This window comes from Prionailurus bengalensis, chromosome A2, assembly GCF_016509475.1.
Source record: "Prionailurus bengalensis isolate Pbe53 chromosome A2, Fcat_Pben_1.1_paternal_pri, whole genome shotgun sequence".
Classification (NCBI taxonomy): domain Eukaryota; kingdom Metazoa; phylum Chordata; class Mammalia; order Carnivora; family Felidae; genus Prionailurus; species Prionailurus bengalensis.
In genome coordinates this window covers 8,016,019-8,043,530 of record NC_057348.1, presented here as the reverse complement: position 1 = coordinate 8,043,530, position 27,512 = coordinate 8,016,019, and the positions used below count along the sequence as shown (strand labels likewise).

Below are 27,512 nucleotides of genomic sequence, written 5' to 3'. Positions count from 1 at the left end.
CCCACTTACGGAAGTTCCCTCTCTCAAAATAAATCAACTTTAAGAAAAAACGTGGCATATGGTACGCAGGTAGGAAGTACTCAAAAAACGGTGGCTGTTTAAGAAAAAATTACAAGGGCAGGGATATAGAGAAAGGCGGCCATGCGGGACAACGTGGGACAGAGGGCCCAGAGGTGGGCAGATAGCTTGCACCAGGGGGCAGCAGTGAGCCCCTAGGCAGCAGGACAGGGTTCAGTTCTTTGCAGTTCTGCGGGTCCAAAGGGGCTGGACTAGACTGTGGGTGCCTCAGGTGCCTGGGCCTGGGGACAAAGGCCATGTGACTGAGGAGGTGGGGGGGGGGGGTAGACAGGCCATCGTCACCTTCTGGAGTGTAGGGATGAGAACCTAATAAGGGCTATTTGTTCAGAAGAAACCTGAGCTACCCGCAGGGTACCATTCAGGCTGACTCGGGGCCAGCAGACAGAAGGCCTCCTGCCCTCCCTCCTTCCCCTGAGAGCCTCGCCCCAGCTCAGAGAATGAATCCCGGGACAGTCAAAGCCGGGGTTCCCCCTACCAGCCTCCTACTCACTCCACAAACACTCCAGGCCCGGGCTCTGTACAATAGGCACTTTATTAGTGGTTGGAATGCAGTTAACACGCAAGAGTGTGCAGACAGACGGATGGCGGGCAGACACAAGAGACTGGGACCCCAGGCCTGGGTTTCTCCCTCTTCCGGACCCTAGCACGGTGCTGATGAAGTCGGGGGCCTGGGACGTGGCGAAGGGGGAACCAGGAGACCAGGTCCGTGGAGTTCCACAAATTTGGCAAAAGAATCCTCAAGGCGAGGTGACTGGGCAGAGGCGGCCCGGTGTGCTCACGGCATCTGCCCCCACCCACCCCTTCCCCTGAAATCGCCCCTTGGGGGATTCAGGTTCTTTCTCTCTTACAAAGAGAGCTGTGTCAGTAACTGGCAGGAGAAGGGGGGAAATCGGGCCCAACTCCTCCAGCCAGCCAGCCAGCAGGTTCCCATTAAACAGCCATTAGCGGCCTCCTCCCTCCTGCACCGGGTCTGCTCCCAGCTGCCCTCCCCCAACAGACTAGCCCCCTCTCCTTCCGTGACACCCCTGCTGTGGCCTCCCATGCCAGGAGACACCCCCACCTGGCCACCCCACTCCCACCCCAGCCACGTTCGGCGGGGAGGGGACAACAGAAGGCACTCCTCAGCTGGCCCCGGCTCAGCCGTTGAGACAGACAGGAAAAAGCTAACAGACCCTTTAATGCACGTCCAGGTTAAAAAAAAAAAAAAAGAAAGAAAGAAACGCATGTGGCAGCCTGTGAGTCAGCCGTTCAGCCACGGAGAAGGGGCTTGGTCCTGGCCGGAGCAGACACGAGAGAACGGGGGCCTGAGGAACCGCAGCCCGCTTCGGCCACCACTCTCGCAGACGCAGACACTGCCCCGTTGGAAGGCAGCGACAGGAAGCGGGCGGCGGCCCACAGAGGTCGGGCCCCACTGCAGGTCGGACGTCAGAGGCCTCAACGGACTTCTCCCCGTCCAGGCCAGCGAGAGCTGGCGTGACTCGTGCCGTCTCGGGGCGCCGCCAGGAAAACTCCGAAGGCCCCTCGGCACAGGGGAGGAGATGCCCCGAATCCTTCAGGTCCCTGGGGTCCAGTGATGACCGGACAGGCGGGGGCGGGGCGGGGGGGGCGGCAGTGACAGGACTTCACGTGAGCCCAGCGGGCCAAGGGTTCTGGCCCAGCTGCCGAGCACCCGGTGTGAGATTTCTGGAGAGGTGTGTGGGGCGTTGGGGAGCGGGGCCTTTAGGACTCCGCCAGCTTCTTGTTGGTCTTGTTCAAGAGCCTCTTGAGGTTGGGAGACATGAAGTAAGGCCTCTCGGCTGAGCCATCATTCCTCTCCAGGTCCTCCACTGCGGAGAGAGGCCCCAGAGACGGTGGCATGAGGGGAGCCCCCGGGCAGGGGCCTCCGGGGACGGGGGGGGGGGGGGGGGGGACGGGACGAGGGCCACAGAGAAGCCTCAGAGGATTAGGAAGCAAGACACGCCGGGACAGGAGAGGGGCGAGCCGTGGAAGGCTCGGGAACGGGACACACGCACGCTCCCCACGCTCCCAGGCAGGGGAAGTCCCGCATGCACCCCCAGTCTACGGGGAGGAAAGGAGGCGGCCTGTGTGGCCCCCACGCCTCCCTCCCTCTCTACTCCTCGACTTCTGCCCGCTTCCCCTCCTCCGCACTCCCCTTCAACAGGATGTCTCTCAGCTCGGGCGACATGAAGTAGGGTCGCTCCTGAGAGCCGTCATTTCTTTCCAGGTCCTCACCTGGGCTCCCCCAGGAACCGGCAGGGGGAAAATGGGGTGGTCAGGAAGGGAGGGAAAGAGGGAGGCAGGGAAGAACAGGGAAGCCAGCAGGCATGGAGTAGAGGAAGAGAAGAGAAAAAACAAAAAACAAAACAAAAAACAGACAGGTGGAGAGACCAAAGTTAGTAGCAGCCACAGATCCCCCCCCAACAAAGCCAGAAACCCCAAAGCCGAGGGCCCAGGGGCAGAGCGTTCTAGCTGCAGGCCGGACCAGGGCACAACGGGATGGAGCAGCTCCGAGCGCAGGGAGGAAGCCGAGGAGGCATGCCAGGGCCCTCGGACGCCCGGGGAAGCTGGGGGCACCTGGCCGTTGGATGCATAGCCCCATCAGAAGATGTTATGCCCAGAGGGGAGAAGGCAGTCAGGGCCTGGCAAGGGTTTGCGTGAGGGGTCACTCACAGAAGCAGAGGAACAACGTGTCCACACACATGCCGTAGACACTGAAGAAGCCATGGGCAATCAGGTAGGAGCCGATGATCACCGTCTAGGCAAGGGGAGCCAAGATGTTTCCACCCCAGCTCCCAGGGCAACTCCCACCCGCCACACCCTCCCAGGCTGGGATCAGGTCATTTCCCTGCTAATAAGCCCTCCTTAGAGTAACATCCAAAGTACTGCCATTCACTCCTTGCTCTCTTCAACCCCAGGGCCTTTGCACATGCTGTTGTCCCGACTTAATCTAGTTTAAGGCCTCCTTATCTTTCTGCTTCCAGCTCATACGTGGAGTCCTCAGATACCACTTCCTCTACGAAGCTGCTTCTGACAGCTAGACCCTGGCTGCAATTTTATGCATGTTTAGGGTACTACAGACATAACGCCCTCATCTCCATCAGACCGTATCTGTCCCACTTACTGCTACACCCCCAGCAATTTGGAGGCTCACAGGGCCTTGGCAGGTATCTGATAAACATTTATGGATTGTAAGGAAGCGGGCCATGGAGAGATTAAATACCTTGCTCAAAGTTACCATCTTAGAACGAGCAAATAAGAGAGTCAGATAAAATTCTAGGTCACTGGGCTCCAAGGCCTGCACTGCTCTTAGGGTGCCTGACATTACCTCCACGGCCCCATCACCTCCCTGCCCCTATCTCCACCTCCTTCCCCCCACACCGGTTTCTTCATTTCCTGGCACAGTCCCAGCTCACGGCCCCCGAACTTGTTCCCTCTGCCTGGATGTGGCCTGTTATCTCCTTCGGATCTTAGATCTGACATCACTTCCACAGTGAAGACACCGGGCCTCCCAGACCTGCCCAAATCCTCCCGCACAGGCTCTAAGGGTTCCCCGTAAGCCTCCCCGGTGGCACGAGTCAGTGTGCAATTGTGCAGCCACCCGTATCGTTCCTGACTGACGTCTACTTGCCTCTGAACTGGAAGGCCCCCTGGAGGGAAGCCCTTCCTCCCCCTGTGTCTGGTACACAGTAGGTACTTACTACGTGTTTGTGGGACTGAATACATAATCAATCCCCCACCTCTGACCTCCATCCACATCTGTCTAGTTAAGAGAGACCAGGAGGACCCCAGCGCCTCCTTCTCCCTGGATCCCCACCCGTCCCCAAAGGTCCGTACCAGTATGGGGACCCAGTAATAATTGAGGGGCGGTGCTGTGTCCTGCACAATCCTGATACGGTGGGTGAAGAAAAAGAATGCCAGGATCCCTGGAGAGAGGGAGGTAACGGAGATGGTTGAGGGTTCTGACTAAAGGAAGCGGCCCCTCCCCCCAAGAAGACCTCAGACACCATGGCAGGCGTCACAAAAGAAGACCTGGGGCCCGACAGCACTTCACAAGTCACCCCAACCACAGCCCCCCCGGTAGGCTGACCAGCGGCACTCACCCACACTACCCACGATCAGAAGTTTGCCCAACAGGAAAAGGAAGTCGGTAACCTTGTCTAAGACAGCCACTCTGCAGGGGACAGTGAGGAGCAGGCATGAATAGGGGCTCAGGGACCGGGGGGAGGAGGGAGGCAGCCAGAGGATGGTGCTTTCCCTGACCTGATGATGTTTCTCATGAGCAGGAAGAAGGCATTCCTGGCCGAGGTGCAGAAGTTGGTGCCGTAGATGGCAATCTGTAAGGAGGAGGAGGAGGAGGAGGAGGAGGAGGAGGAGGAGGAGGAGGAATCAGGCCCACCGGCTGGGAACGAGGGCTGCTCTCACCCAGCAGGAGTTGGCGGGTCGGTTCGGGGTCCCAGGTCTACTCACCATGATGTAGGCATTCCTGTTGAGGAATCTGATGAACTTCTCCAGGCACCAGAAGCAGCATTTGAGACAGGTCATGAGGAACTTGGCAAACCTGTTCTCTGCAGCTAAGAGAGAAGAGAAGGACGCAGAGGTGAGGGGAGACCCCCGGTAGGGACCACCCTCCACCCTGCTAACATGCATACAATCCAGATTTCCGGAGCCTGCCTTCTCAAAGAGACAGGGAAAGAAAACTTGATCCAGGACCCTCGGGGGGCCTGGCCCTCACCCAAGTAAGAACCAACCGGGCCAGGGGCTCGGACCCCTACGAGGGGCCCAATCATGAAGCCTTTCAACCCAGCTTCTAGGATAGGGACCGATCACAACCCACACACCTGCCCCAGCCCCGGCTCCCAAGCAGAAGCCAATCCTTGCAGCCTCCTTGGCCCCACCCCAAAGAATAACCAATCCAAGCTCCACGGCAGCAAAAAACAAAAAATAAGTCTTAGCCCCGCTCTTCTCCTCACACACAAATCCTAGTCTCTTCAGGAACCAATGGTGCCCCAGGCCTCCTGGTCCTGCATCCACTACCCCAGGGTTAAGAACTCCACCCACTGGACTCCCTCAGCCATTCTTCCACCTTAGGAACTCATCAGGCTCCCTACAAGCAGAAACCAATCACAGTCCCATTGCCTTAACCTCGCCCCCCAGCCCCACCTCCCACTGGCCATCGTGAGCCACCGGTGGGCCGCACCTTTGAGGCGCTGATCCAAGTATTCGAGCATCACTCGGATGATCTGCACAATGGCCAGAATGAGGGCGCCAAAGGCCAGGGAGCCTGTGTGGTACCTGGGGGCCAAGGGGGTGGTCAGCGGCCAGGCCAAGGCTCCTCCAGCCCATCTCGCCCCCAGCCCCAGACCACCCAGCGTCCCACCTGAGCGCCCGGCCGAAGGCAGAGAAGAGTGGGAAGGCAGGGAGGTCATCTGGCTTGTGCAGGGCCCAGTAGTAGGAGGCGAAGGCCCCAGCCAGCGTGACCTGGCCCAGGGCCAGCACGAAGTTGGCCAGCCAGAAGAACATGAAGGCATTGAAAATCTGCAGGCCCAGCAGGGCCCGGTGGTAGCCGGATTCACCACCATAGAAGGCGAACTGGCAGTGGGCCCCGGGGCACAGGCGAGATTCATTGGAGGAGGCGAAGGTCTGCGGGAAGGATGGGGAGCCGGGTCACAACATAGGGGCCAGGGGCTCAGAGGGGGTTCTGGGCATCAGGCCCGGGTCAGGTAGCTCATAGAGTGGGACAGGAGTCATGGGAGTCAGAGTTAAGTCAAGGGATTGGGAGTTCCGTATAGGGGCTTTTAATAGGGGTTCTAGAAGCAAGACGGGACTGTTGACTCCACAGGTGTCGATGAGGCAGGATAACCTATCCTGGGGATCAGAGTGGGGTCATGCATCCGTTGAGTGGTCACGTGGACAGGACAAGAGTGGTAGAGATCAGTATGAGGACCACAGGGGTCAGGACAGGGGCTTATGAAAGGCAAGGAAGGGGTTCTAGAAACAAGAACTGGCTATCATTGGATTAAGGGTGGGGTGTGGGGCAGGAAATGAAGTCAAGGGGAGAAAGGTGGGTGTGGTCCAGCATTTAGGGTGGGGTGGGGCTGCCCAGTTGGAGCTCTTCCCCTCCACGCTCCCCACATCCAGCACAGGGCATACAGCAGGCACTGAATGTTTGCTGAATGGTCCCCAAGTGGGGAGATGGCAGGTTTCAGATAGCCTGTGGGCTGCTGGGGAAATAGCCGACCCCCACCTCAGGGTTGCAGGTTTTCCCGGCAACTTGGCAGGTGCCGTCATCAAAGATCTTATAGACAGCTTCATTGGAAGTGGACAGGAAGCTGGAGGTTCATTAAGGAACCCAACATGTGGGACTAGGGACCCCAGAAAGGCTCCATTCCCCCCACCCCCTGCCACCAGGTTCCGGCCCTGCCCCCAAGCTGCAGGTCACTTCCAAGCAAGTTTGGCCCTTAGCCACCCGCCCCACCCCGGCGGGGTCAGGTATCCGGGTCTGACGGTGGATACACAGCAGTGCTGGCCCAGTAGGCGATGCAAAGACACAGCAGGAGGAAGGTGACCAGTGGGTAGAGCAGAGAGCACATCACGTATCCCACGGCCCTGGGGAGGAGCAGACACAGGCATCAGGGCCCCAGCAGCCCCGGGGCAAACCCCAGCCCAACCCCGGGCACCCTGGCACCCACCTGCTGGCTTCTTTGATGAGTGCGATGGCAATGAGAATTCTCTTCCGCAGAAAGATGAGCAGTAAGATGATAACAGCCTCAAGGATGCTCAGAATGATCACTGCGGGAGGCAGAGGGTGGCAGAGGCTGCCAGCTGCCTGTCCCCGCTCCCTCCCAGGCCTCACCGGAGGGCAGGATGGGGGGGCTGGGACTCACTGAAGGCCATCCAGGTCTGCCGCAAGTGCAGGTACACGCGGAGGTCTGTCTGGAAGCCGAGGTCCACCAGGGAGATGTCGGAGCCGGCCTCGCCACGCAGTCGTGTGTACTCCATGTAGCAGTGAAATATTCCTGCACAGGGGACCGACCTCAGCCCACGGAATGCTCCCCCGACGTTGCAAAGCAGGGGGAAACACCCCCATTTAGCAGACGCAGAAACCAGAGCGGACAGAGGCTGCCAGTGCTTGCTCCTGCCTCAGAGCCTTTGCACTTGCTATGCCCACTGCCTGGTACCAGACTCCTCACACCCTCCTTGTCTCTATTCCAATGGCACCTTCTAATGAGACCTTCCCAAACCCCTTCTCCTGTTTCAAATCACACACCCTCACACTCGACTTCTTATCCCCTCTCTCTGCTTGGACCTGCTAGAGAGTTTTCTAGTTTATTAGTATTATTCTTTTTTAAGATTATATTTTTATGTAATCTCTACACCCAACCTGGAGCTCAAACTCACGACTCCGAGATCAAGAGTTGCACACAGCTGGTTTATTATTTCTGGTCCATCTTTCCCCGCATCCCCCAGGACCTAGAAAACTTCCTAGGACACATAGGCGCTCAATACATGTTTGATGCACGCATGCCTGTAGGAATGAGTGAGTAACTGAATAGGTATCAGGCTGCTGTGTGACTTGAGGTTTTCCTTGCCACCTTATAACAATGATTCGTGGGTGGGGAGGAAGGATATGGGTGTTAACATTCAGTGGGGCCGTATTAGGGACTTTTAATGTTCCCCTTTGCTCTTTGAAGAATAAAATTGTAAAATCCAGATAAAGTAAAAAAAAAATGGGGGCGCCTGGGTGACTAGGTTAAGCGTCCAACTTCGGGTCAGGTCATGATCTCACGGTCTGTGAGTTCGAGCCCCGTGTCGGGCTCTGTACTGACAGCTCGGAGCCTGGAGCCTGTTTCGGATTCTGTGTCTCCCTCTCTCTCTGCCCCTCCCCTGCTCATGCTGTTTCTCTCTCTGTCTCAAAAATAAATTCAAAAAATTAAAAAAAAATATGCCTAAGATGCCAGCACCCAGCCAGAAACTGGTGATTAACGTGAGTGTTTTAATATCTGTATCCTCACACTGGATTGCCTATCAGGCATCTTTCCCTTGGAAATTTTGTCTAAATAATCAAAATACAAACCACTGAATTCTGAGCATGACCTCTGGGTTCCACGGGCCTGAAATCTACAGCCCCCCCCCCCCCATCTCATCTGCACACTTTTTCTCATTAAGCCTCCTAACTAGTAAATACTAATTATCCTCACTTTATAGAGGAAGAAATTGAGGCACAGGGAGGGTGAGTCACTTGCCCATGGTCACGGAGGAAGGAATTGGCAAGGCCAGCATTTAATGCCCAGCTGTCTGGTGCCAGAGCTCGCATCTTTAATCACTGTGTTAAGTAGCCTGCTTGAGAATGCTTTTTGATGTAGATAAAATACAGCTCCAGGTCCCAGCCTGGAAGGCTACGAGTTAACCCATCCCCCCATCGATAAACACTGAGGTTGTTTCCAAGCGCCTGCTCCCATAAACAACACCGAGATGAACATCTTCACAAACACACCAAGTAGAAGAATGGAGAATGTCTCACGGCTTAGGACAAGATTCTTGCCGGCCACTGTCGGGTCAAAGGGTACAGGCATTTTGCAGACTGGGGGGTGGGGAGGGTGCCGGGAGGGGGGACGCACCGTAGCCCAGCACCAGAATCACCATGATGATCATCACCCAGACCATAATGCCAGCCAGGAAGCGGAGCAGGACAATGAACAGGAGGCTCATCACCATGGCGATGACCAGGCCTCTGGGGATAAAATGGGGGCATGAGCACAGCGATCGTCTCACCAGCCCCAGGACACACAGACAGGAAGGGCCACCTTCCCTCCCAACTTACATGACGATCCAGTACCAGGAAACTGTGTAATCTTCAAATATCCGCATGGCCAGCTGCCGCGCCTCCAGGACCCCATTGGCCTTCCTGGGGAAGGGCAAACAAGGCTGGTGTCAGAGCCCCTCCCTGATCAGGCCAGCCCCAGGGGATGCCCTGTCCCACCCAGGAAAGGGGGACACCGCTGTGATGGGCGGCGGCGGTCCTCACTTGGCGCCCTCCACCAGCTCTGTGATGTTTTTTCGAGAGCCGTGCCCGTCCTCATAGGTTGTCTCGTTGCCCACCATGAGGACCCCCTTGTGGGCGTGGATGGCTGGGAAGCATCGCCGGGCCACTGCATGGAGCAGGGAAAGGGACCAGTCAGGCTGAGCCCCCGAAACCTCTCCCCGGCCCACCCAAGCTTACGGAACCCCAGACTCACAGGGCTTGCTGGGGATGAGGACAGCAGGGCAGTCGCCATCCCGAAGCACTTCAGCCACACCCTGACAAGAAAGGGGGGGGGGCGGTTAAAGCCCCAGGCCAGCACTCTGCCCCCTGCCCCCACCTGGGCTCCCCTCACCTTGTTGCCCTGGAAGCCAGGCACGCAGAACTGCTTGTAGTATTCAAAGTCCTGGGATCTGTGAGCGTTCAGGTAGGTGAGGTAACGGTCGGGGCATTTCTCCACGCAGATCTTGGGGGGGCAGGAGGCAGGGGTTGGGTGGGATCAAGACAGACACCCGATCCCCACTCAGGACAGAGGTCCCACTTCCCATTCACCAGGGAAAAGAAGGGGCTGAGAGAGAGAAGCTGTCGCTATAGGGAGAAGAGGCCCCGGCGACAGAAAGCAGGGACAGCAAAGAAGATGGGGAGAGGCCACATTACCTGGGGGGTGGGGCACTGGAATTCCAGTAGGACCAGGGGGCTGGCACACTTCACAATGTTGAAATAAAACAGGTAGGGTTTGTTCCTGGGGTTGGGGAAGGGAGATGGAAACTGTCACGATGGCATATAAAATGCCTCATGAAAACCACAACCTTAGCAGCGGCCACTCCACACCAGGCACCGTTCTAAGCTCTGCCTTTTGGCCCATCTAACCATCACAACAGGCTGTTATCGTCCCCATTTCAGAGCTGAGGAAAATGAGGCCCAGAGAGGTTGAGACACTCGCCCTGGGTGACACAGCCAGGGAGTGGCACAGCCTGGATTGAACTCGCTTTTGGCTCATCTGTTCATCACCATGTGACACCAGATCCAGGACTGTCTCCTCTCTGTCCCTCGCCTAAAGTGTGAGCGACCACACAAGACTCTTAATGTCTCACTTAGTGCTGTGTCCTCCAGGCCTAGAATAGTAGCTGGAGAAAGTGGGAGCTTTATAAATACTTGTTGACTAAACTAATGGATGGATGGAGGTGGGGGAAGCCTAGAACCTTCTCCCCCGTGCTCACGAAGCCTTCCCGCCCATGCCTCCCCAGTCCCACCAGGCCCCAAGGAACCAGACTCACGCATTTTTTGTGCCCTTCTGCCCGCAGAACTCGCCTCGGCTATCGGTGGGGTAGATCACCTTTCGAGGGTCCCCATGGGTCCAGGCTGTGGAGGGATCCAGGGACACTGAGGCATGGCCATCCCTGAGCATCATCCCCGTTCCTGCCCTAGAGGCTGTGGCTTGCCCCCCCCCCCCACCTTGGAACCCCAACCCTGTGCCCTCCTCCACTCACCTATGATGCCTACGGCCACATAGCCTACAATGGCCAGGAGGAGGAACACACAGCAAATGATGTCTGTGCAGCCCCTGGGGAACAAAGAACAGCATCTGGGTGGGAACCTTGGGGACTGTGTATCATGGACCCTATGCTGCCAGGAACACATAACGCACATACACGCATTCCTTACTGGTGTGAATGCTGTACCAAAGAGCATGTACATTTCGCCTTTTTTTTTTTTTTTTTTTTTTTTTTTAAAGCAACCTCTACGCCCAACAAGGAGCTGGAACTCACATCCCAAAATCAGGAGTCCCATGCTCTACCCAGACAGCCCGGCACCCTTACATTTTGATACCTAATGCTACACTGTTTTTGAAGCGGTTGGCCACAGTGTTCAGCTCTCTTCTGATTCAGAGTGCCCATGTCCCCACACCTCTAATAGCAATTGGCAGTAATGTTTTTTAAAATGTAAACTATTTTGGGGTGCCTGGGTGGCTCAGTCGGTTAAGTGTCTGACTTCGGCTCAGGTCATGATCTCATGGCTCATGAGTCCCAGCCCCGGGTCAGGATCTGTGCTGACCGCTCAGAGCCTGGAGCCTGCTTCCGATGATGTCTCTGTCTCTCTCTGCCCCTCCCCCCCGCTCACAAGCTGTCTCTCTCTCTCTCTCTCTCTCTCTCTCTCTCTCTCTCTCTCTCTCAAATATAAATAAACACTAAATTATGCAGGAATGCATGCAATGAAAAAATAAGTCACCCACATGGCCCCTCTCCCTGTAAGTAAACTTTGTTAATGATTTTTCTTATTTTCAATTTATTTATTTACTTTTTTAGTAATCTTTACGCCCAACGTGGGGCTGGAACTCCAGACCCTGAGATCGAGAATCACATGCTCTTCTGACTGAGCCAGCCAGGTGCCCCTCTCCTGAGTCTTTTGGGTTATTTATTGGATACAAATGTTCAAAAACCATTTTTTGTTGTTGTTAACTCAAGTGATTGTGATACGCCCACGGTTCTGTGTCTTGCTGTTTTTCACTTAATATTTTGTCAGTGATCCACGTCACCACTTACAAGGGTTTTTGTACGTTTTAACAGTTGCGGAACAGTAGGACCCAAAGATCCACTGTAACTTATCAACTAGTTCCAGTTCCCAAAGATGCACATTCAGATTGCTGGGTCTTGTCATTTTCAAAAAAGCAGCTACATCATCCCTTTTTGTCCAGGTGTACAAGGTTGATGGAGAATTTTTTTTCCCTAGAATTTTACTCTTTGGAACAAAGAGCTGCACAATTATTACTTTTTTTTTATTAAAAAAATTTTTTTTAACATTTATTTATTATTGAGAGACAGAGAGACACAGAGCATGAGCAGGGGAGGGGCCAAGAGATGGAGAGACACAGAATCGGAAGCAGGCTCCAGGCTCCCAGCTGTCAGCACAGAGCCTGACGCTGGGCTCGAACTCACGGACCGTGAGATCATGACCTGAGCGGAAGTCGGAACCTTGCCGGACTGAGCCACCCAGGCGCCCTTAGAGCTGCACATTTAAAAATTCATATTTCCGAATTCCCTCCAAGAAGACACTGTGCGGGTTAGATTCAGAACAGCCTAAGTGCCAATCGTTTTCATCTTTGCTAATCCATGGTGGCGAAATTCTATTTGGTTGTTGTTTTATCCATTCCTTTACCTATCAGTGAGTTTGAGTACTTTCCCATAACTTCACTGCCTATGGTATTTCTTGTTCTAGAAATTATCTCTTCCAGTCTTTTGCCTGAGCTTAAAAATGCATTTGTAAAGACTCTTTGTATATTAAGGAAATTAGTTCTTTAATTGTCAAGTTGCAACTATCTATCACCAGTTTGTTGGAGAGCAGATGGGGGGGGGGGGTAAAGAAATGGGTAGACGAAATTCCAGCAGAGACCCCACCCCTCCCAGGAACCCAGAGCCCTTACCTGTGGTAAATGGGTCCTTTGAAGGTAGGGTCATACTTCTGTGGTGTTCCTGAAAATCAGGAAGATTGAGCAGGGTGACCAAGAAGGGGATGGGAGCCCACCCCCCCGGAGGAGCCCCTAGGGGGACCCTCTGGCCCAGGGAAGAGTAACTTCCAGAGAGCCAGCGAGTTTTTTCTGCCTCACCCCACTTCCAGGCGACCACGCCCGAGCCCCCAGTGCCGGCAGGCCAAGGCAGGGGGAGCAGTCACCCACCGAGAACAGCCCCGAGTTAGCCCCCTGGCGGCTACCCATTGGGGAGGGCGCTGGACTAGGGGGTTGGGAGCCAGGTAGGGAGGGGAGGGTCCAAGGTGGGATCTGGAGAAGGTTCCGGCAGGAGTACCGGGGAGGGGGCTACGAAGACAGGCTCTTCAGGTGAGGGGGGCTGGAGGGACCTCTGAGAGGCAGCTTCCGGGCAGGAACAGGGCGAGGGGTGCAGGCACGTGAGCATGAGGCGCTACAGGCAGAGATCGGCACGTCTGCTCCCCACTCTTGCTCCCCGCGGGGTCCTCCCGCTGCCCCCTCCAACAGGCCAGGCCCGGGTGCGCAAGAGGGGCGCTGCCTACCGTGCTTCCCGTAGTAATGCGGCCGCTCGCCCCCCATCCCCGCGGGCGCCCAGCACCGGCGCCGCCCGCCTGCTCCGAGCCCCCTCGGCACTGGGTCCGGACGCGCGGGCGTCCCGAAGGCGGGACCGATGGACCCACTGGCGGCGGCTCCTCCCAGCAGAGAGCCAGGCGGGGCGGCCCAAACCGGTCTGACCGGCCCTAGCGGAGCAGTTGCCTCGGGACGGACTGGCCGACGGACGGAGGGAGGGGGGAGAGGCCCGGGCGGGGCCGCAGCTGCTCCCGCCACTCACCCGCCACCCCCGATTTAGCCCACTCCGTCCCCCCCGCCCCCGCCGCTCCCCCTCCTGCCCAGCCCCCACCCGGGGGACTCTGGCTTCACCCAGCGGCCTCGGCGCGCCCCCCGCGTCCCAACCGGACGCCGCCGCCTGGAACACCTCTCAACCCTGGAAGGGCGCCTGAGATTGCCCCATTCTCCAGGTACGGAAACTGAGGCGTAGGGAGGTAACTCGAGATACGCGCCGCAAAGCAGGCAGATGGCTGCACCCGAATTCCCAAATATAGAGTATTTGAGCTGAAAATTCTCAAACCAGTTTTTATTTTGGTCTGCATAAAAAAAGAAAAAAAAAAAAAAGAAATGCCAACAGTTAAACGTTTGGGAAACTCCATATAAAAATCCATATCGCCGGTCTTCTGAAGACTGGCAAAATGGGACCTGCAGCCCAGATGCCACATCCCTGCCTGGCACTGCCCTTTGTGGCCCCCAGGGCTATGCACCTGAGCTCACCATCCCAGCACACATCCCGACTGTGAATCCTGAAGCCAGTGTTCGGTAGAACAAGTATTTATTCAGCGCCTACTGGGTGCAGGCCCAGGGCTGGGCGCTGAGTATACACAATAGCAAATGGGAGCCCAGTCTTGTGCGTCTGTTCTTGTGAAGCTCCCCTTCTATCCCCATGGCCCTAGATTCAAATGCTCCTTCTGCCCCGTCCAAGCCGCAGGGCAGTTCAGCCAGTATCTTGCCTGCCCTGAGCAGCCTCAACTGTGAATTGGGGCTGAAAGTATAAAACCAAAACCGGTCAAAGACCAATCACAGGATACCAGGAGGTATACAGTTGGCATGGACGTACTACAGTTAGCCGTTAAGGGTGTTTAACTGATGTGGAGATATACAGTAGGTATGGAGGGACCGCCAGTAGGGGGCATACAGCCTGGCGTTACACAGTTGGTGTGGAAGCATACAGCCAACAAAGAGGTATACAGTTGCCATGGGGGTATTTGATCAGTGTGGGGTACACAGCAGGGGTGGGGGTATACAGCTGGTGCAAGGAATATAGTCAGCAAAGGGTTGTGCAGCCAGTATGGGGTGTACAGTCAGCTGGCTATATTATACACCCCCACACCAACCATCCACTCCCCAAGCCAACTGTATACTCTCTCAGTCATGTGCCTGTTCTCTCTGTACCCGCCCCCCCCCCCCGCCCTGCCCAAGAGCTCTCTTTGAGGCCAGCTGTACACTTTACAGTATAGTGGATTATATGTTTGGTGCAGTAGATTAGCAGGAACACACATTCGGCATGAGGCATACAGTCAGCAACGGGGTTATATAGTGTGGTCATATGCAGTTGGTGCTCGATAATTGTAGCTGCTACCTCAGAGCCAAGCATTCCCTGGCAGGGCTCTGGTCACTAACTCAGCTTGTCCCTAAAGGAATGTACCTTCCCCCCAGGGGCCTCCAGCTGTGGAAGCCCCACCTGACCCCTGGCCCACAGGCTTCAGCAAACAGGAGAGGTTCAAGGCTCCAAGCCATGCCCTTGGGTGACCAGGCCTCCCAGAGAAATGCTGTGGTTCCTGTGGTTCCTGCCAACCCCAAGGCTGGCTGGTCCCACCCACCCAGTCCAAGCAGTGGACAAAAAAAGGCTCCAGCCTCTTCCCAGCTATGCTAGGTCCCTTGGGGACACTCCTGCAGACTCAGGACTTCAACCACCAGATCCACCCTGATTATTCCCAAATGTCGGTCCCCTGAACTGCACGCCCCTGTGACACCTGTCTCTTAGGGGTCTCACGGGCGTCTCACACTCAGCACAATCACACCCAAGCCCCTGATGGTCTCCGACCAGCCCCGGCTCAGAAAAGGCAGCTTCATCTTCCCAAGTGCTCAGACCAGAAACCTGGGATGCCTCTCTTTCCTTCACACCAGCTCTGCCATCAGAATCTTCAGAATCCAACCACTTCTTACCCCCACCCTTGTCACCAGTGCAGACATCTCCACCCGGCTCTCCCAGCTCCCAGCCTTCCCCTCACCCTCCTGTCTGTTCCGCCCATAGCAACCACAGGAGTCTGTGAACATCTGAGTCAGGGTATGTCTCTCTCTCTCTGTCCAGAACCTTCCATGGCTCCTGCCTCACTCGGAGGAAAACCCCAACTCTTCACCATCATCTAAAAGGCCCTCTGTGCTCAGCCCCGCCTCCTTGTTCTCTCCCCTTCACTTGTTTGTTTCAGCCTCCCTGGCCTCACTAGCTATACACAAACTCACCAGGCATGGTCTCATCTCAGGACCTTTGCACTGGCTGTTCCCTCCGCCTGGAAATCTCTTCCCAGAGATGTCCACGTGGCTCTACTTCACGCAGGCCTCTGCTCAGCCATCCCCTCCTCAGAGAGGCTTTCTCTGACCATCCTATCCAAAACAGCATCCCTTTTCCCTCTGTCCCATCACCCTGTTTTATTTTGTTTTTTATCACTACTTGGCACGTCGCACATTTACATATTGCTTGTTTATTGTCTGCCCCCTTGCTGTTCACAGCACAAGGGCAGGGGTTTATATCTGTTCTGTTCATAACTGTATCTAGGGCCCAAAATAGCACCTGGCACTCAGTTAGTGTTTGTTGAATGAACAAACCATGTATAGGTAGCTAAGACTGAAAGCAGAAATGTAGCTTAGAGTTTCCTAGTATTTAAAAAGTTAACTTGCGGGGGCGCCTGGGTGGTTCAGTTGGTTGAGTGTCCAACTTCAGCTCAGGTCATGATCTCGTGGTTCGTGAGTGTGAGCCCCGCGTTGGGCTCTGTGCTGACAGCTCGGAGCCTGGAGCCTGCTTCGGATTCTGGGTCACCCTCTCTCTCTGCCCCTCCCCTGCTCATGTTCTGTCTCTCAAAAATGAATGAACATTAAAAAATTTTTAAGTTGATTTGTGAATTTTATGCATCAAGAATTTAATACTTGATAAATGTGGAATTTTCAGTGGGCAGGGAGAGGATAAATCAGGTCGTGGCCTCAATTGCGTTCGGAAGAAAAAAGTTAACTCCACTCCCAACACATAGCAAAACAAATTCCACATGGATTAATCATGCAAGAGAGATAAAGACTCAAAACTATTGGGGCCTCTGGCTGGCGTGTGACTCTTGATCTCGGGGTCATGAGTTCGAGCCCCACACTGGGTGCAGAGATTACTCAAATAAATAAGCAAAAGTGCTTAAAAGAGAAAAAGAAAACACCTCAAAACTATCACAAGTATGAAGGGAAAAACACAGGAACATATTTCTACATCTGATAAAAGGTGAGACTGGTAAGGGTGGAGAAGGGATAAGGGGAGCGCTGGAAGTTTCTCCATGTTAGCTGAATGCCAGCCTGACTGGCAGAGTGGAAGGAACCATATAAGAGTGGGTGGTGCTGACTACGGAGTGTCTTTCTGACTCGAGCTCTGTCCTCATTATAGTGGAGGTCCTATCATCAACCCATTTTAGAGTGGAGAAAACCAAGGCCCAAGGAGGAGAAGTGGCTCGCCCAGTCATCTACCAACCAGTAGGAGATCCTTTCTCCAGGTCCGATGGGTGAGTGGGAGCCACTGAGAGTGTCTGAGCGGGAGCATAACCTGGCCAGGCTGGGCAGGGGAAGACACACAGAGAGGTTTCAGCTCTCAGAGAAATTGGTGGCTGTGGAGGAGACAGTAGGGCCATGACCTTGCTGTGTGAACTTGAGTTATCTCTGTAAGATGGAACTAAAGATGCACAGCGGCGCCTGGCATTGGCTTGGCCTAGGGCCTGGCCTTGTTGGTTCTTGAGAAATACAGGAGGGAAGCTTGGTGTGAGCATGTTACGGGTTCCATTAGCTCTCATTAACTTTAGCAGGTGGCAATAGGGGGAGGGGCAAGTTGAATACTCCTGGATTCCTTTTTTTTTTTTTTTTTAAGTTTATTTATTTATTTTGAGAGAGGGAGTGAGAGAGAGAGAGAGAGCAGGTGGGGGAGAGGCAGAGAGAGAGGGGAACAGAGGATCTGAAGTGGGTTCTGTGCTGACAGCTGACAGTCCCAACACAGGGCTGGAACTGATGAACTGAGAGATCATGACCTGAGCTCAAGTCAGATGCTTAACCCACTGAGCCACCCAGGTGCCCCAAATACTCCTGGATTCTGATCATCGAGCCTGATCCAAACCCTGCAGGATGAGAACTCGCTGAATCTTTGCAACAATCCTGCAAGACGATAACAGTGCAAATGCCCCAATGCCTCCATTTCACTGACCGCTTCACCATGTGCCAGGTGCTTTTCCGACACGGTGCATGCTTTTCCCTCAGTTCATCCTTACAATAGCTTTGTGAGATTGATCCCATCATGACCTCCGCTTGAAAGATGCGGAAACTGAGGCCCAGAGAGAAATGACATACCTGTGGTGAGCAGTAGAGCCGGGGGGCTGCCCAGCTCATGAGTTAGGACCTGTATGAATTTCCTGTGCCTGCTGTATCAAAGTGCCACCGAATGGGTGGCTTAAAACGGCACAAATGCATTATCTTACAGTTCTAGAGGTCAGACATCCCAAGAGCATCTCCCTAGGCTAAAATCAAGGCACTGGCAGGGCTGTGTTCTTTCGGCTGGTTCTGTGGGAGAATCTGTTTCCTTACCTGTTCCAGCTTCTAGAGGCTGCCAGCACCCCCACATTCCTTGGCCTATGGCCCCTTCTCCGTCCTCGAAGCCAACACACCCGTCAAGCCCACGTCCACCACATCTCCCTCTCTGACTTGTTACTGCCTCCCTCTTCCCTTTATAAGGGTCCTCCCTTGTCCTTGGGTCCACCTGGATAATCCAGGATAATCTCTCCATCATAAGATCCCAAATTTAGGGGTGCCTGGGTAGCTCAGTCAATTAAGCATCCGACCTCAGCTCAGGTCATGATCTCACGGTTCATGAGTTTGAACCCCGCGTCGGGCTCTGTGCTGACGGCTCGGAGCCGGGAGCCTGCTTCGGATTCTGTGTCTCCCTCTCTCTCTGCCCCTCTCCCGGTCGCACTACCTCTCTCTCTCAAAACAAAATAAACATTAAAAAATGGAAAAAAAAAAAACAACCCTAAATTTAATCTCATCTGCTAATTCCCTTTTGGCCTGTAAGCTAACATAGTCACAGGTTCCAGGAATTAGGATGTGGGTATGTTTGCGGGGGTGGGGGTGGGGGGAACCGTGATTCTGTCGATCACAGTGTGTAACCATCTAGGCCAGGGGTTGACAAACTGTCATGGGGCGGGGGTGGGGTGAGGGGGCAGGGTGGAATAAATCACCCACTGCCGGTTCTCACATGATCTAGAACAAAGAATGGTCTTTTTTTTTTTTTCTTTCTAAGTTTTATTTATTTATTTTGAGAGGAGGCAGAGGCAGAGAGAGGCAGAGAGAGAATCCCAAGCAGGCTCCGTGCTGCCAGTGCAGAGACCGACTAGGGGGCTCGAACCCACAGACGGTGAGATCATGACAGCCGAAACCAAAAGTCGGATGCTCAACCGACTGAGCCACCCAGGTGCCCCTGGTCTTTACATTTTTAAATGGCTGGAAAACGTCAAAAGAGGAAGACTATTTTGTCATGTGAAAATTACGTGAAATTGAAATGTCAGTGGCTGTAAGTCAAGTTTTCTTGGTACATAGCTATGTTCGTTCCTGTTCACGTTGTTTGTGACTTGCTCTCGGGCCACAACAGCAGAGCTGGGTTCGCGAGATAGACTATACGTGGCCCGCAGAGCTGATAATACTTACTCTCTGGCCTCTCTGTAGAAAAAGTTTGCCACCCCTTGGTCTCTAGGCCATGAACCAGCAAGTGTTGAGCCGGGTTCTGTGCCAGCAGGTTTCATGTGCTCTCTTTGTAACAATCAGGAGTGGTATTATTGCCCACAAAAGGGCTGGGTGAATGGACAAGCCCTTTCCCTCTCCAGGCTGCCATTTTCTTGCCTGGAGAATGGAATTGATAGCTGTATTTGCTTCGTGGGTGTTGTCAGGATTCAATGCTCAAAAAGCACTTAGCAAAGTCTGGGGTTCAACAAACACTAACTAGGAGCATAGTCCCATTTGATAGAGAGGGCCAAATGAGGCTCAGACCGCACAGCTGGTGAGGGATAGAGCTATGTGAATCAAACCAAGGCCCCTCTGGCTCCAACCCAGGCCTTTTCTGTGGCAGATACGGACAGAGGCAGAACTAAAGATGTAACAGTATGGGGGGAAGGTGTGGAAAAGCTGGGCCAATAGACCAGGCTGGGTGGGGGACCCTTGGGTCCTGGGCTTGCTGGGCACAAAGGCCGTCCCAGCCGGTGCAGTGGGTGTAGGAGATAAGGAAACTGATACAGGCTGCCCAGTCACAATGCTGGAGCCAGGACATCAAGTGCCACCCAGCCCCTGTGGCTTCCGGATAATTGGCCAAGTCCCCAAGGCCTGCAGCAGCCCAGGGCCTCATCCACACAGCCAGGCTGGCTCACTCAGCCTTCCCAGAAATCTGTGCCTGCCTGGGCAATGGGATCCCAGCCACCCAGATGAGTCCTGTTGACCAAGAGTTTGGGGAAGAAAGAGTCTGAATACGAAAGGTGAGAGTCACAGTCCTGGACACAATGCTAAGAGCAAAAAAAAAAAACAAACAACAAAAAAAACCAAAACAACAACAGAGCACCTACTGTGTGCTGGGCACCAAGCCAGACATTTATTTCTACAAGCTCATGCCATCCTCGCAAGGCTCTCGGTGTACAGGACTCAATACAGAAACCAAGGCACACGGATGCTTCCTGACTTGCCCCAAATCACACAGCCAGTTGGAGCTGGGATTTGAACTCTGCCCCTGACAACCATGCCCTTGAACTCTATGCCCTGTGAAAAACCCCCACAGATTGAGCATTTACCATGGACCAAGCGCTCGGCTAAGGGCTGAACCCGCATCAGTTCACTGAACCCTGAAGACAGCCCCAAGAAGGAGCCAATGCTGTTGTTAACCCCATTTTATGGATGGAAACACTGAGGTTTAGGTATATGAAAGGTTCAGGGACACAAAAGGTGCAGGTGCTAAAGGGCTAGGAAGAAGGCGGCCGGACTGGAGCAGAGGCGAGGCTGGATTCCGGGACCTGGCAGAGTCAGAACTCTGTGCTTAGCTCTTCTGTAGATGTGCTCATTTACTTAGCACCTTGGTACCAGGTGATTCATGCCTCTGGATAAGTGCTGTCGCCTCTGTCCTGGTCTGGCTTCTGCCATTGAGCCTCACAGGGGCCAGAGGGTGCCTGTGGGCACCCGACTCAGGCCGGTTCCCTCTTCTGCTCAGAATTCTCCATGGCTCCCACCTCTCTCAGAACAAAAGCCCAAGTCCTCTCCACGGCCCACAGACCCTGTACCCTGAGCACAGGCCACGCCCTCTCCCTGAAACATTCTTCACAGCTCCCTCCTTCCTGCCTCTGATCACCTTAGCATGGTCTTAAAATTTTTAACTCCGCCTCAAGGCCCTAGAGATGACTCCCACTCCTCTTCCCTGCATGATTTTTCTCCTGAGCCCGTCTCTGACATTCCAAGAATTTGCCTCATTTATCTCAGCATCTCGCCTGTTTCCCCCTCTTAGCACGTCCGCTCCGCCACGGCAGCACCTGCTGCCGCACCGCACCTGCCCAAAAAGTGACTTCGTTGATATTAAGTAAACGGTGTGCTTATCGAGGTAAAAACGCCGCAACCAGAAACAACCCTTCAGACTAAGAAGAATCACTCTCCCTCTCACCCTTGGCCCAGAGCCCAAGCTTCCTCTCCCTGGTTTCCCTTTCCTCCTTCCAGGCAGTCTACGTACACATGCAGAAGCAAATTTGTAGCTGTTTATGCCCCCACGCCCTGTTTTGGTACACATATTCTTTCCTACTTTGCTATTTCACATGCTAACATGAGGAGGTTAGATCTACTTCAGCTGTTTACAGGACAACACAGTATCTCACCCTGGGAACAGGACCGTTTTTCATTAAGCCGGCCAGAGGAGCCTTAAAAAAATACCGTAAAGATGCCACATACACACACAGAAACAGGCTAAGCTTGTGCAAAAGATTTCTTGGTTCTGCTACCTCTGCGATGAGGGCAATTAGTCGAGGGTATGTAAAGGGCTCTTTCACTAGGAAGACTAAAATATTCTGTGTGGTTGAGGGCTTATTTTTATTTAGCCCCTCCCCTCTGCCCCCATGAGAATATATTTATTTTATTACGTAAGAGACTAAAATCCTATTTAAAATGAGGGGGGCGCCTGGGCGGCTCACTCGGCTAAGTGTCCGACTTCGGCTCAGGTCATGATCCCGCAGTCGGTGAGTTCAAGCCCCGTGTCAGGCTCTGTGCTGACCGCTCGGAGGCTGGAGCCTGCTTAGATTCCGTGTCTCTCTTTCTTTCTGTTCCTCCCCCTCTCGTGCTCTGTCTCTCTGTCTCTCAAAAATAAATACATGTTAAAAAAAATTTAAATCCTATTTAAAAACAACTCTCCCTTTGGGGATTGACTGGGACGGAGCATAAGAGAACTTTCTGGGGTAATGGGAAGGTCCTTACTGGAGATGTGCAAATTTTCTTCTGTTAAAGGGGAGATAGTTAAGATTTGAAGCTTTGGGTTTCACATATCATCTCTGTCGCATATTCCTTTTTATTTTTTCATTTAAATTTATTTATTTATTTATTTTTTAGAGAGAGGGGAGAGAGGAAGGATCCTGAATAGGCTCTGTGCTGTCATCATGAAGCAGGAACTGGATGCAGGGATCGATCTCACTGAGATTTGTGACCTGAGCGGAAATCAAGAGTCCGAGGCCCAACTGATTGAGCCACAGAGGCGCTACTTTTTTTTTTTTTTAACAACAATTTACAAACAATGGAGCCATTCTTAGTCCATTGGCCTTACAAAAACAGGCCACAGCACAACAATGTGAATATACTTAACACTATTGAAACATACAAGTAAAAATGAGTAACATGGTAAATTTTAGGTTTTTTTAATGTTTTTTGTTTTGTTTTGTTTTGTTTTACCACAAAAGATTAAAATAATAATACGCATTGGCCCTCCTTAGGCATGAGGGGCTTGTGGGGTGCTGGGAATTTTTTTTTTTTTCCCTCCAGATCTGGACACTGATTCCATGGGTGTGTTCACCATGTGAAAACTTCTGGAGCCTGATGCATTTAGGATTTGTTTCCTTTTACGTATGAACTGTCTGCTTCAATAAAAAGTCTCAAATATTCTTCTGGAGGGGCGCCTGGGTGGCTCAGTCGGTTAAGCTTCCGACTTCGGCTGGGGTCTGATCTCACCATTCATGAGTTCGAGTCCCCCATCGGGCTCTGTGCTGATAGTTCGGAGCCTGGAGCCTGCTTCAGATTCTGTGTCTCCCTCCCTCTCTGACTCTCTACCCACTCACACTCTGTGTGTGTCTCTCTCTCTCCCTCAAAAATAAACGTTAAAGGGGCGCCTGGGTGGCGCAGTCGGTTGAGCATCCGACTTCAGCCAGGTCACGATCTCGCGGTCCGGGAGTTCGAGCCCCGCATCAGGCTGTGGGCTGATGGCTCAGAGCCTGGAGCCTGTTTCCGATTCTGTGTCTCCCTCTCTCTCTGCCCCTCCCCTGTTCATGCTCTGTCTCTCTCTGTCCCAAAAATAAATAAACGTTGGGAAAAAAAATTTAAAAAAAAAAATAAATAAATGTTAAAAAAAATTTTTTTTTAATATTCCTCTTGATTGGTTAAATATAAGATTGGGTAAACATAAACTACTTTATATAAATATAAAATAAATTATAAAAATTTATTGCAAATTTATATAAATTGCATAAATATAAAATTACTCTATGCAACTGTCAGGAAAACACCGAGGAAGCTTTCCAGGCACGGACATGAGAGATGTCTCCAAGATACATTAAACAAAGAAACAAAAAGCGACAAACAAACAAACAAAAAGCAACATGTGAGGGGCCCCTGAGTGGCTCAGTCGGTGGGTGGAGTTCCCAACTCTTGGTTTTGGCTCAAGTCATGATCTCACAGCTGGTGTGTTTGAGCCCATTATTGGGTTCTGCACTGACTGTGCGGAGCCTGCTTGGGATCCTCTCTCTCTCTCTCTCTCTCTCTCTCTCTCTCTCTGCCACTCCCCTGCTTGCCCTAGCACATTCTCTCCCAAAATAAATAAACTTTGAAAAAAAAAAAAAAAAAAAGAAGCAACATGTGAAACAAACACCCTTTCATTCGGTAAATAGCTGTTGGGTACCTACTATGTGCCAGGCACTGCGGATACACCTTCAAACTGAACACACACAATCCTGCCTCAGAGTTTGCACACTAGGGATTTGCTGACATTTTTGCAAAAGGGGGAAAAAACAGCCACTAGGTAAGGAATATGTATATAATTGCATGCGAGGTTCTAAGGCCTAGACTCCATTTGGAAGAAAGCACTAGATGCTGGAACACTGACGCGCTTTGCCAAGAAGGTTGTGTCATGCTGAGCGACGGAGCGCAAGGGAGACCTTTCATGATAAAGCCACACAGTCTTTGTATCTTTTGGATCTTGAAGCATGTGAATGTATCACCCCTTTTTGAAAAAAATAAACTTTCAATTAACAAGCAAATGTCCTCTCCCAACAATATATTTTAATGTTTATTTATTTTTGACAGAGAGAGAGAGAGAGAGAGAGAGAGAGAGACAGAGCATGAGCAGGGGAGGGGCAGAGAGAGAGGGAGACACAGAATCCGAAACAGGCTCCAGGCTCTGAGCCATCAGTACAGAGCCTGACGCGGGGCTTGAACTCACAAACCATGAGATCATGACCTGAGCCGAAGTCGGACGCTCAACTGACTGAGCCGTCCAGGCACCCCTCCCAACAATATATTTTAAAAATCAAATGCCAGATCCTTGCTGTCAGCTGAGTTGGACTCTAGCAAATGGGGCCAGGGAATCTGTTGTTGTTTTTTTTTAATGTTTATTTATTTTTGAGAGAGAGAGAATGGGGGAGGGGCAGAGAGAGAGAGAGAGAGAGAGAGAGAGAGAGAGAGAGAGAGGATCTGAAGCAGGCTCCGCACTGACAGCAGAGAGCCCAACGCGGGGCTGGAACTCATGAACCATGAGATCATGACCTGAGCCGAAGTCAGATGCTTAACTGACTGAGTCACCCAGGTGCCCCTGGAATCTGCTTTTACACAAGCACCATTACTTTTTTCCCACCTTCCCCCCGCCCCCTATCAGAGTGTATTGTTTTAAGTTCTAGAATCTTTTTCCATGCTCATGCCTGGGTGGGTGGGAAGGATGGCAGTACCCACTGATGTCATCCGTCAGGGCCAGGAGCCATTTCCCAGTTTCCTCATATCATTTAAATATGGTGTCTGCAGAGGAGGGAGCTTCCTGCCCTGCCCAGTCCCGCCAAGTCTATGCCTAGACAGAGAGGGCTGCTTTTCCATCAGCTCTGGAAAATCCATGTCTCCGACATTATGGGCCCCAGAGGCCTCTTGGCATGTAGAGAGCCTACCAGCCACTGTGCAAAATGCTGCCCAGCAGTGAGTATGGTCTGCCTAGACCCGCAGACAAGGATAGAGTCTCAGAGAGGTCGCCAACTCTCCCATGGTCACACAGCTCCTAAGTGTCAGAATCAGGATTTGAACCTGAGTCTGTCTGACTTCACCCCCTGAGGTCATGAAAGCTGATGGATGGGAAGGCATTGGGATACAAGGGCTGTGTGAGGGCTGGGATATGGTTTTTTAATGTTCTTTAACGTTTATTTATTTTTGAGAGAGAGACAGACAGCGTGCAAGTGGGGGAGGGGCAGAGAGCGACAGAGACAGAGAATCCGAAGGAGGCTCCAGGCTCCGAGCGGACGGCACAGAGCTCTGATGCAGGGCTCGAACCCATGAACCCATAAACCGTGAGATCATGACCTGAGCTGAAGTTGGATGCTTAACCCACTGAGCCACCCAGGCGTGCCCCTGTGAGCACTGGGATCTGTGAGCAACCCTTGCAACACTGTTCCCAAAGGAAAGCCCCTCATTTCCTGGCAGTGACTTCATGGGGCAGCCTGAGGGCTCCAGGTTTTTGGTTCTGATGAGAATGAACTATTATTTACAAACTACGTGAGATCCCCCACTTCGAGGAGTCAAGCGGGGGGGGGGGGGGGGGGGGGGCCCTGGAGGAGGTGATGGCCTGGCTTGCAAGACAGCTGCAGTCTCCACCTCAGGCTTCCTTGGGCGTCATAGAGAAAAATAATTAAGCAACTGGCTGGTTTATTTGCTGTTCCTTCTGCCTAGAACATACTTCTCCCAAATCTTCCCATGGCTATTGGCTCAAACTCCAGCCCTGGGTCACCTAAAATAATCCTAGATGATTCTCCCACACACATGCTGTCCTGTTCCCTGCTCCACAACACTTAACAACAACCTAAAATCATACATTTATTCAAGAATTTTTCTGCTTTGTTCACTGCTGTGTTCTCAGTGTCTAGACCGTGCCTGTAAGATGCTCAAAAAATACTTGTTGATGGAATGGGCTCCCGGCGCCCAGCGTAACCTCCGTTGGGCACAGAGGTCCCCTGTCTGGAGTGCGGGTCTGGCAGGGCCTGGGAGGGTTTGCTCAGGCCCATCTATGGCCGGTTCCCTTTGGCCAAATTCAAGTCTTGATGAATCACATCCTTGTCCACTCTGACTGCCATCCCCCACCCCAGCTCCTTAAAGACATCAAAGATCCCTCAGGTGCTGCCCACAGGCAGGCAGGGCCTGACCAGGGCTCCAATCTGAGATTCCCAGTTCAGAGACAGCCAGCCACACCCAAGGGACGCACAGCACCCACAGATACAGGGTCTGGGGTTTGAGCCAAACCCAAGAGCAAGGAGGCCCCTCAGGACATTGGCTGGCAGGGAGGGGAGTGGCTGGGTGGTGGCCAGGTCCCTGTGTTTCCCTCTTGGCTGGGCTGGGCAGGGAGGGTCCCAGCCTCCCCCATCTGTTTGTCTCTACAACCTGCTGAGGCCACTGTGGAGGCAGTGGGGAGGGAGGTATGTCTCCAGTCAGCTTGTTTTTCTTGATTATTTTGAGTGGTTTCCTGCCCCCTCCCCAAAGCCTCTGTCTCACAGTTTCCAGGAAGTTCCTGTCACACAAGGAGGGGCAGCAGCGCCCCTTTGCCCCAGGGGAGAGCTGCGTGGGACATGTGCCCAGCTCAGCCCTGGGACCCAAAATGGAGAAGAGAAAGGAGAAACTGAGGATGGCAACCCCCCTCCGTGGGAACCCTGGGAAAGGCGGCACTGCAGGGCGTGGGTAGGGAGGGGCCTCATCTTGGCCCCAACCTTGGGGCCCAGAGGCGAAGGCCACCCACCCCGGGAGGGGGGGGGGTCGGCGTCGCAGGGACTTTGCGAAACGGTAGCGGGCACCCCCCAGCCCCTTGTATACGGCCAGGAAAGTTTCTCAATGGTTTCCTCTTCCTTACAGCGACCTCACCGAGGGCGCCCTTCTTTCTGTCCTTCCAGGCCGCTAGCAAGAACCGATGGCCTTCCACCCCAGCATTCGGTCTGCCCAGGCTTGCCTCAGTTTCCCCATCTGGCCAGAAGCCCGAGATGGCTACTTCCAGGGGGGTGTGGGCAGCAGAAAGAAGCGGACTAAGGCGACCAGAAGAGGAGGGGGATTTGGGGAAGTCGGGGCCCTGTCCCTTTTCCGAGCCCCGGTCGCCAAGCCTCCCCTCCCCCGCCTGGCATCTGAGCCGCCCAGATAACGGGACCTCCCCGGGTGGAGCATGCGCCGTGCGTCCTGGCCCATCAGCCGGAGGGGGTGCGGGGGCTCCCGCGAGAGGGGACGCAGGGCGACCCGGCGGGAGCAGGGGGGCGTGGGGTCGGCGCAGAGAGGAATGCTGGGCCGAGAAGCCGGAGGGGGGCCCCCAGCTGCAGCGCGGGTGTTTGAGATCTCCGATGTCCCCCTCCCCCAAAGCCCCCCAACTCAGCAGAGGCGGTCGCGGGCCAGAGGCGGCTCCTACCGTAGGCTCCGTCCTTCCGCTCGTCCTCCATGGCCGCGTCGGGCGAGGAGGGGAGTCCGAGCCGGAGCGACCCCAGCCCGCGCGGGCGGGAGGCTCCGCGGGCTGCAGCGCCCCGCCCCGGCCCGAGCCCGGCCCCGCCCCGCCCGCCCGGCCAGCCCCGCACGCTGCCTCCAATGGGAGCC

At 53.8% G+C, this 27,512-nt stretch overlaps 1 protein-coding gene across 4 annotated transcripts; it reads right to left on the bottom strand.

The window, feature by feature from the left end:
• Positions 1 to 591: 591 nt before the first annotated feature.
• On the bottom strand, positions 592 to 27,470 carry SLC44A2 (solute carrier family 44 member 2). Of its 4 annotated transcripts, none has more exons than XM_043586524.1 (22): positions 27,331 to 27,470; positions 12,519 to 12,567; positions 10,588 to 10,661; positions 10,375 to 10,459; positions 9,755 to 9,839; positions 9,453 to 9,563; positions 9,315 to 9,375; positions 9,104 to 9,227; positions 8,900 to 8,983; positions 8,697 to 8,809; positions 6,963 to 7,094; positions 6,768 to 6,867; positions 6,592 to 6,684; positions 6,323 to 6,407; positions 5,456 to 5,718; positions 5,276 to 5,370; positions 4,546 to 4,649; positions 4,339 to 4,412; positions 4,179 to 4,249; positions 3,913 to 4,001; positions 2,749 to 2,833; positions 592 to 1,904 (listed from the first exon to the last, which is right to left on the bottom strand). In XM_043586524.1, the coding sequence occupies exons 1-22, from the start codon at positions 27,359 to 27,361 to the stop codon at positions 1,798 to 1,800; spliced, it is 2,115 nt and encodes a 704-aa protein (XP_043442459.1). In that variant the 5' UTR covers positions 27,362 to 27,470; the 3' UTR covers positions 592 to 1,797. The 4 variants fall into 4 exon arrangements, with proteins under 4 accessions (XP_043442459.1, XP_043442457.1, XP_043442458.1 ...); XM_043586522.1 differs by having other exon boundaries at positions 592 to 2,310; positions 27,331 to 27,466; XM_043586523.1 differs by lacking the exon at positions 27,331 to 27,470 and adding an exon at positions 13,121 to 13,342.
• Positions 27,471 to 27,512: the final 42 nt, after the last annotated feature.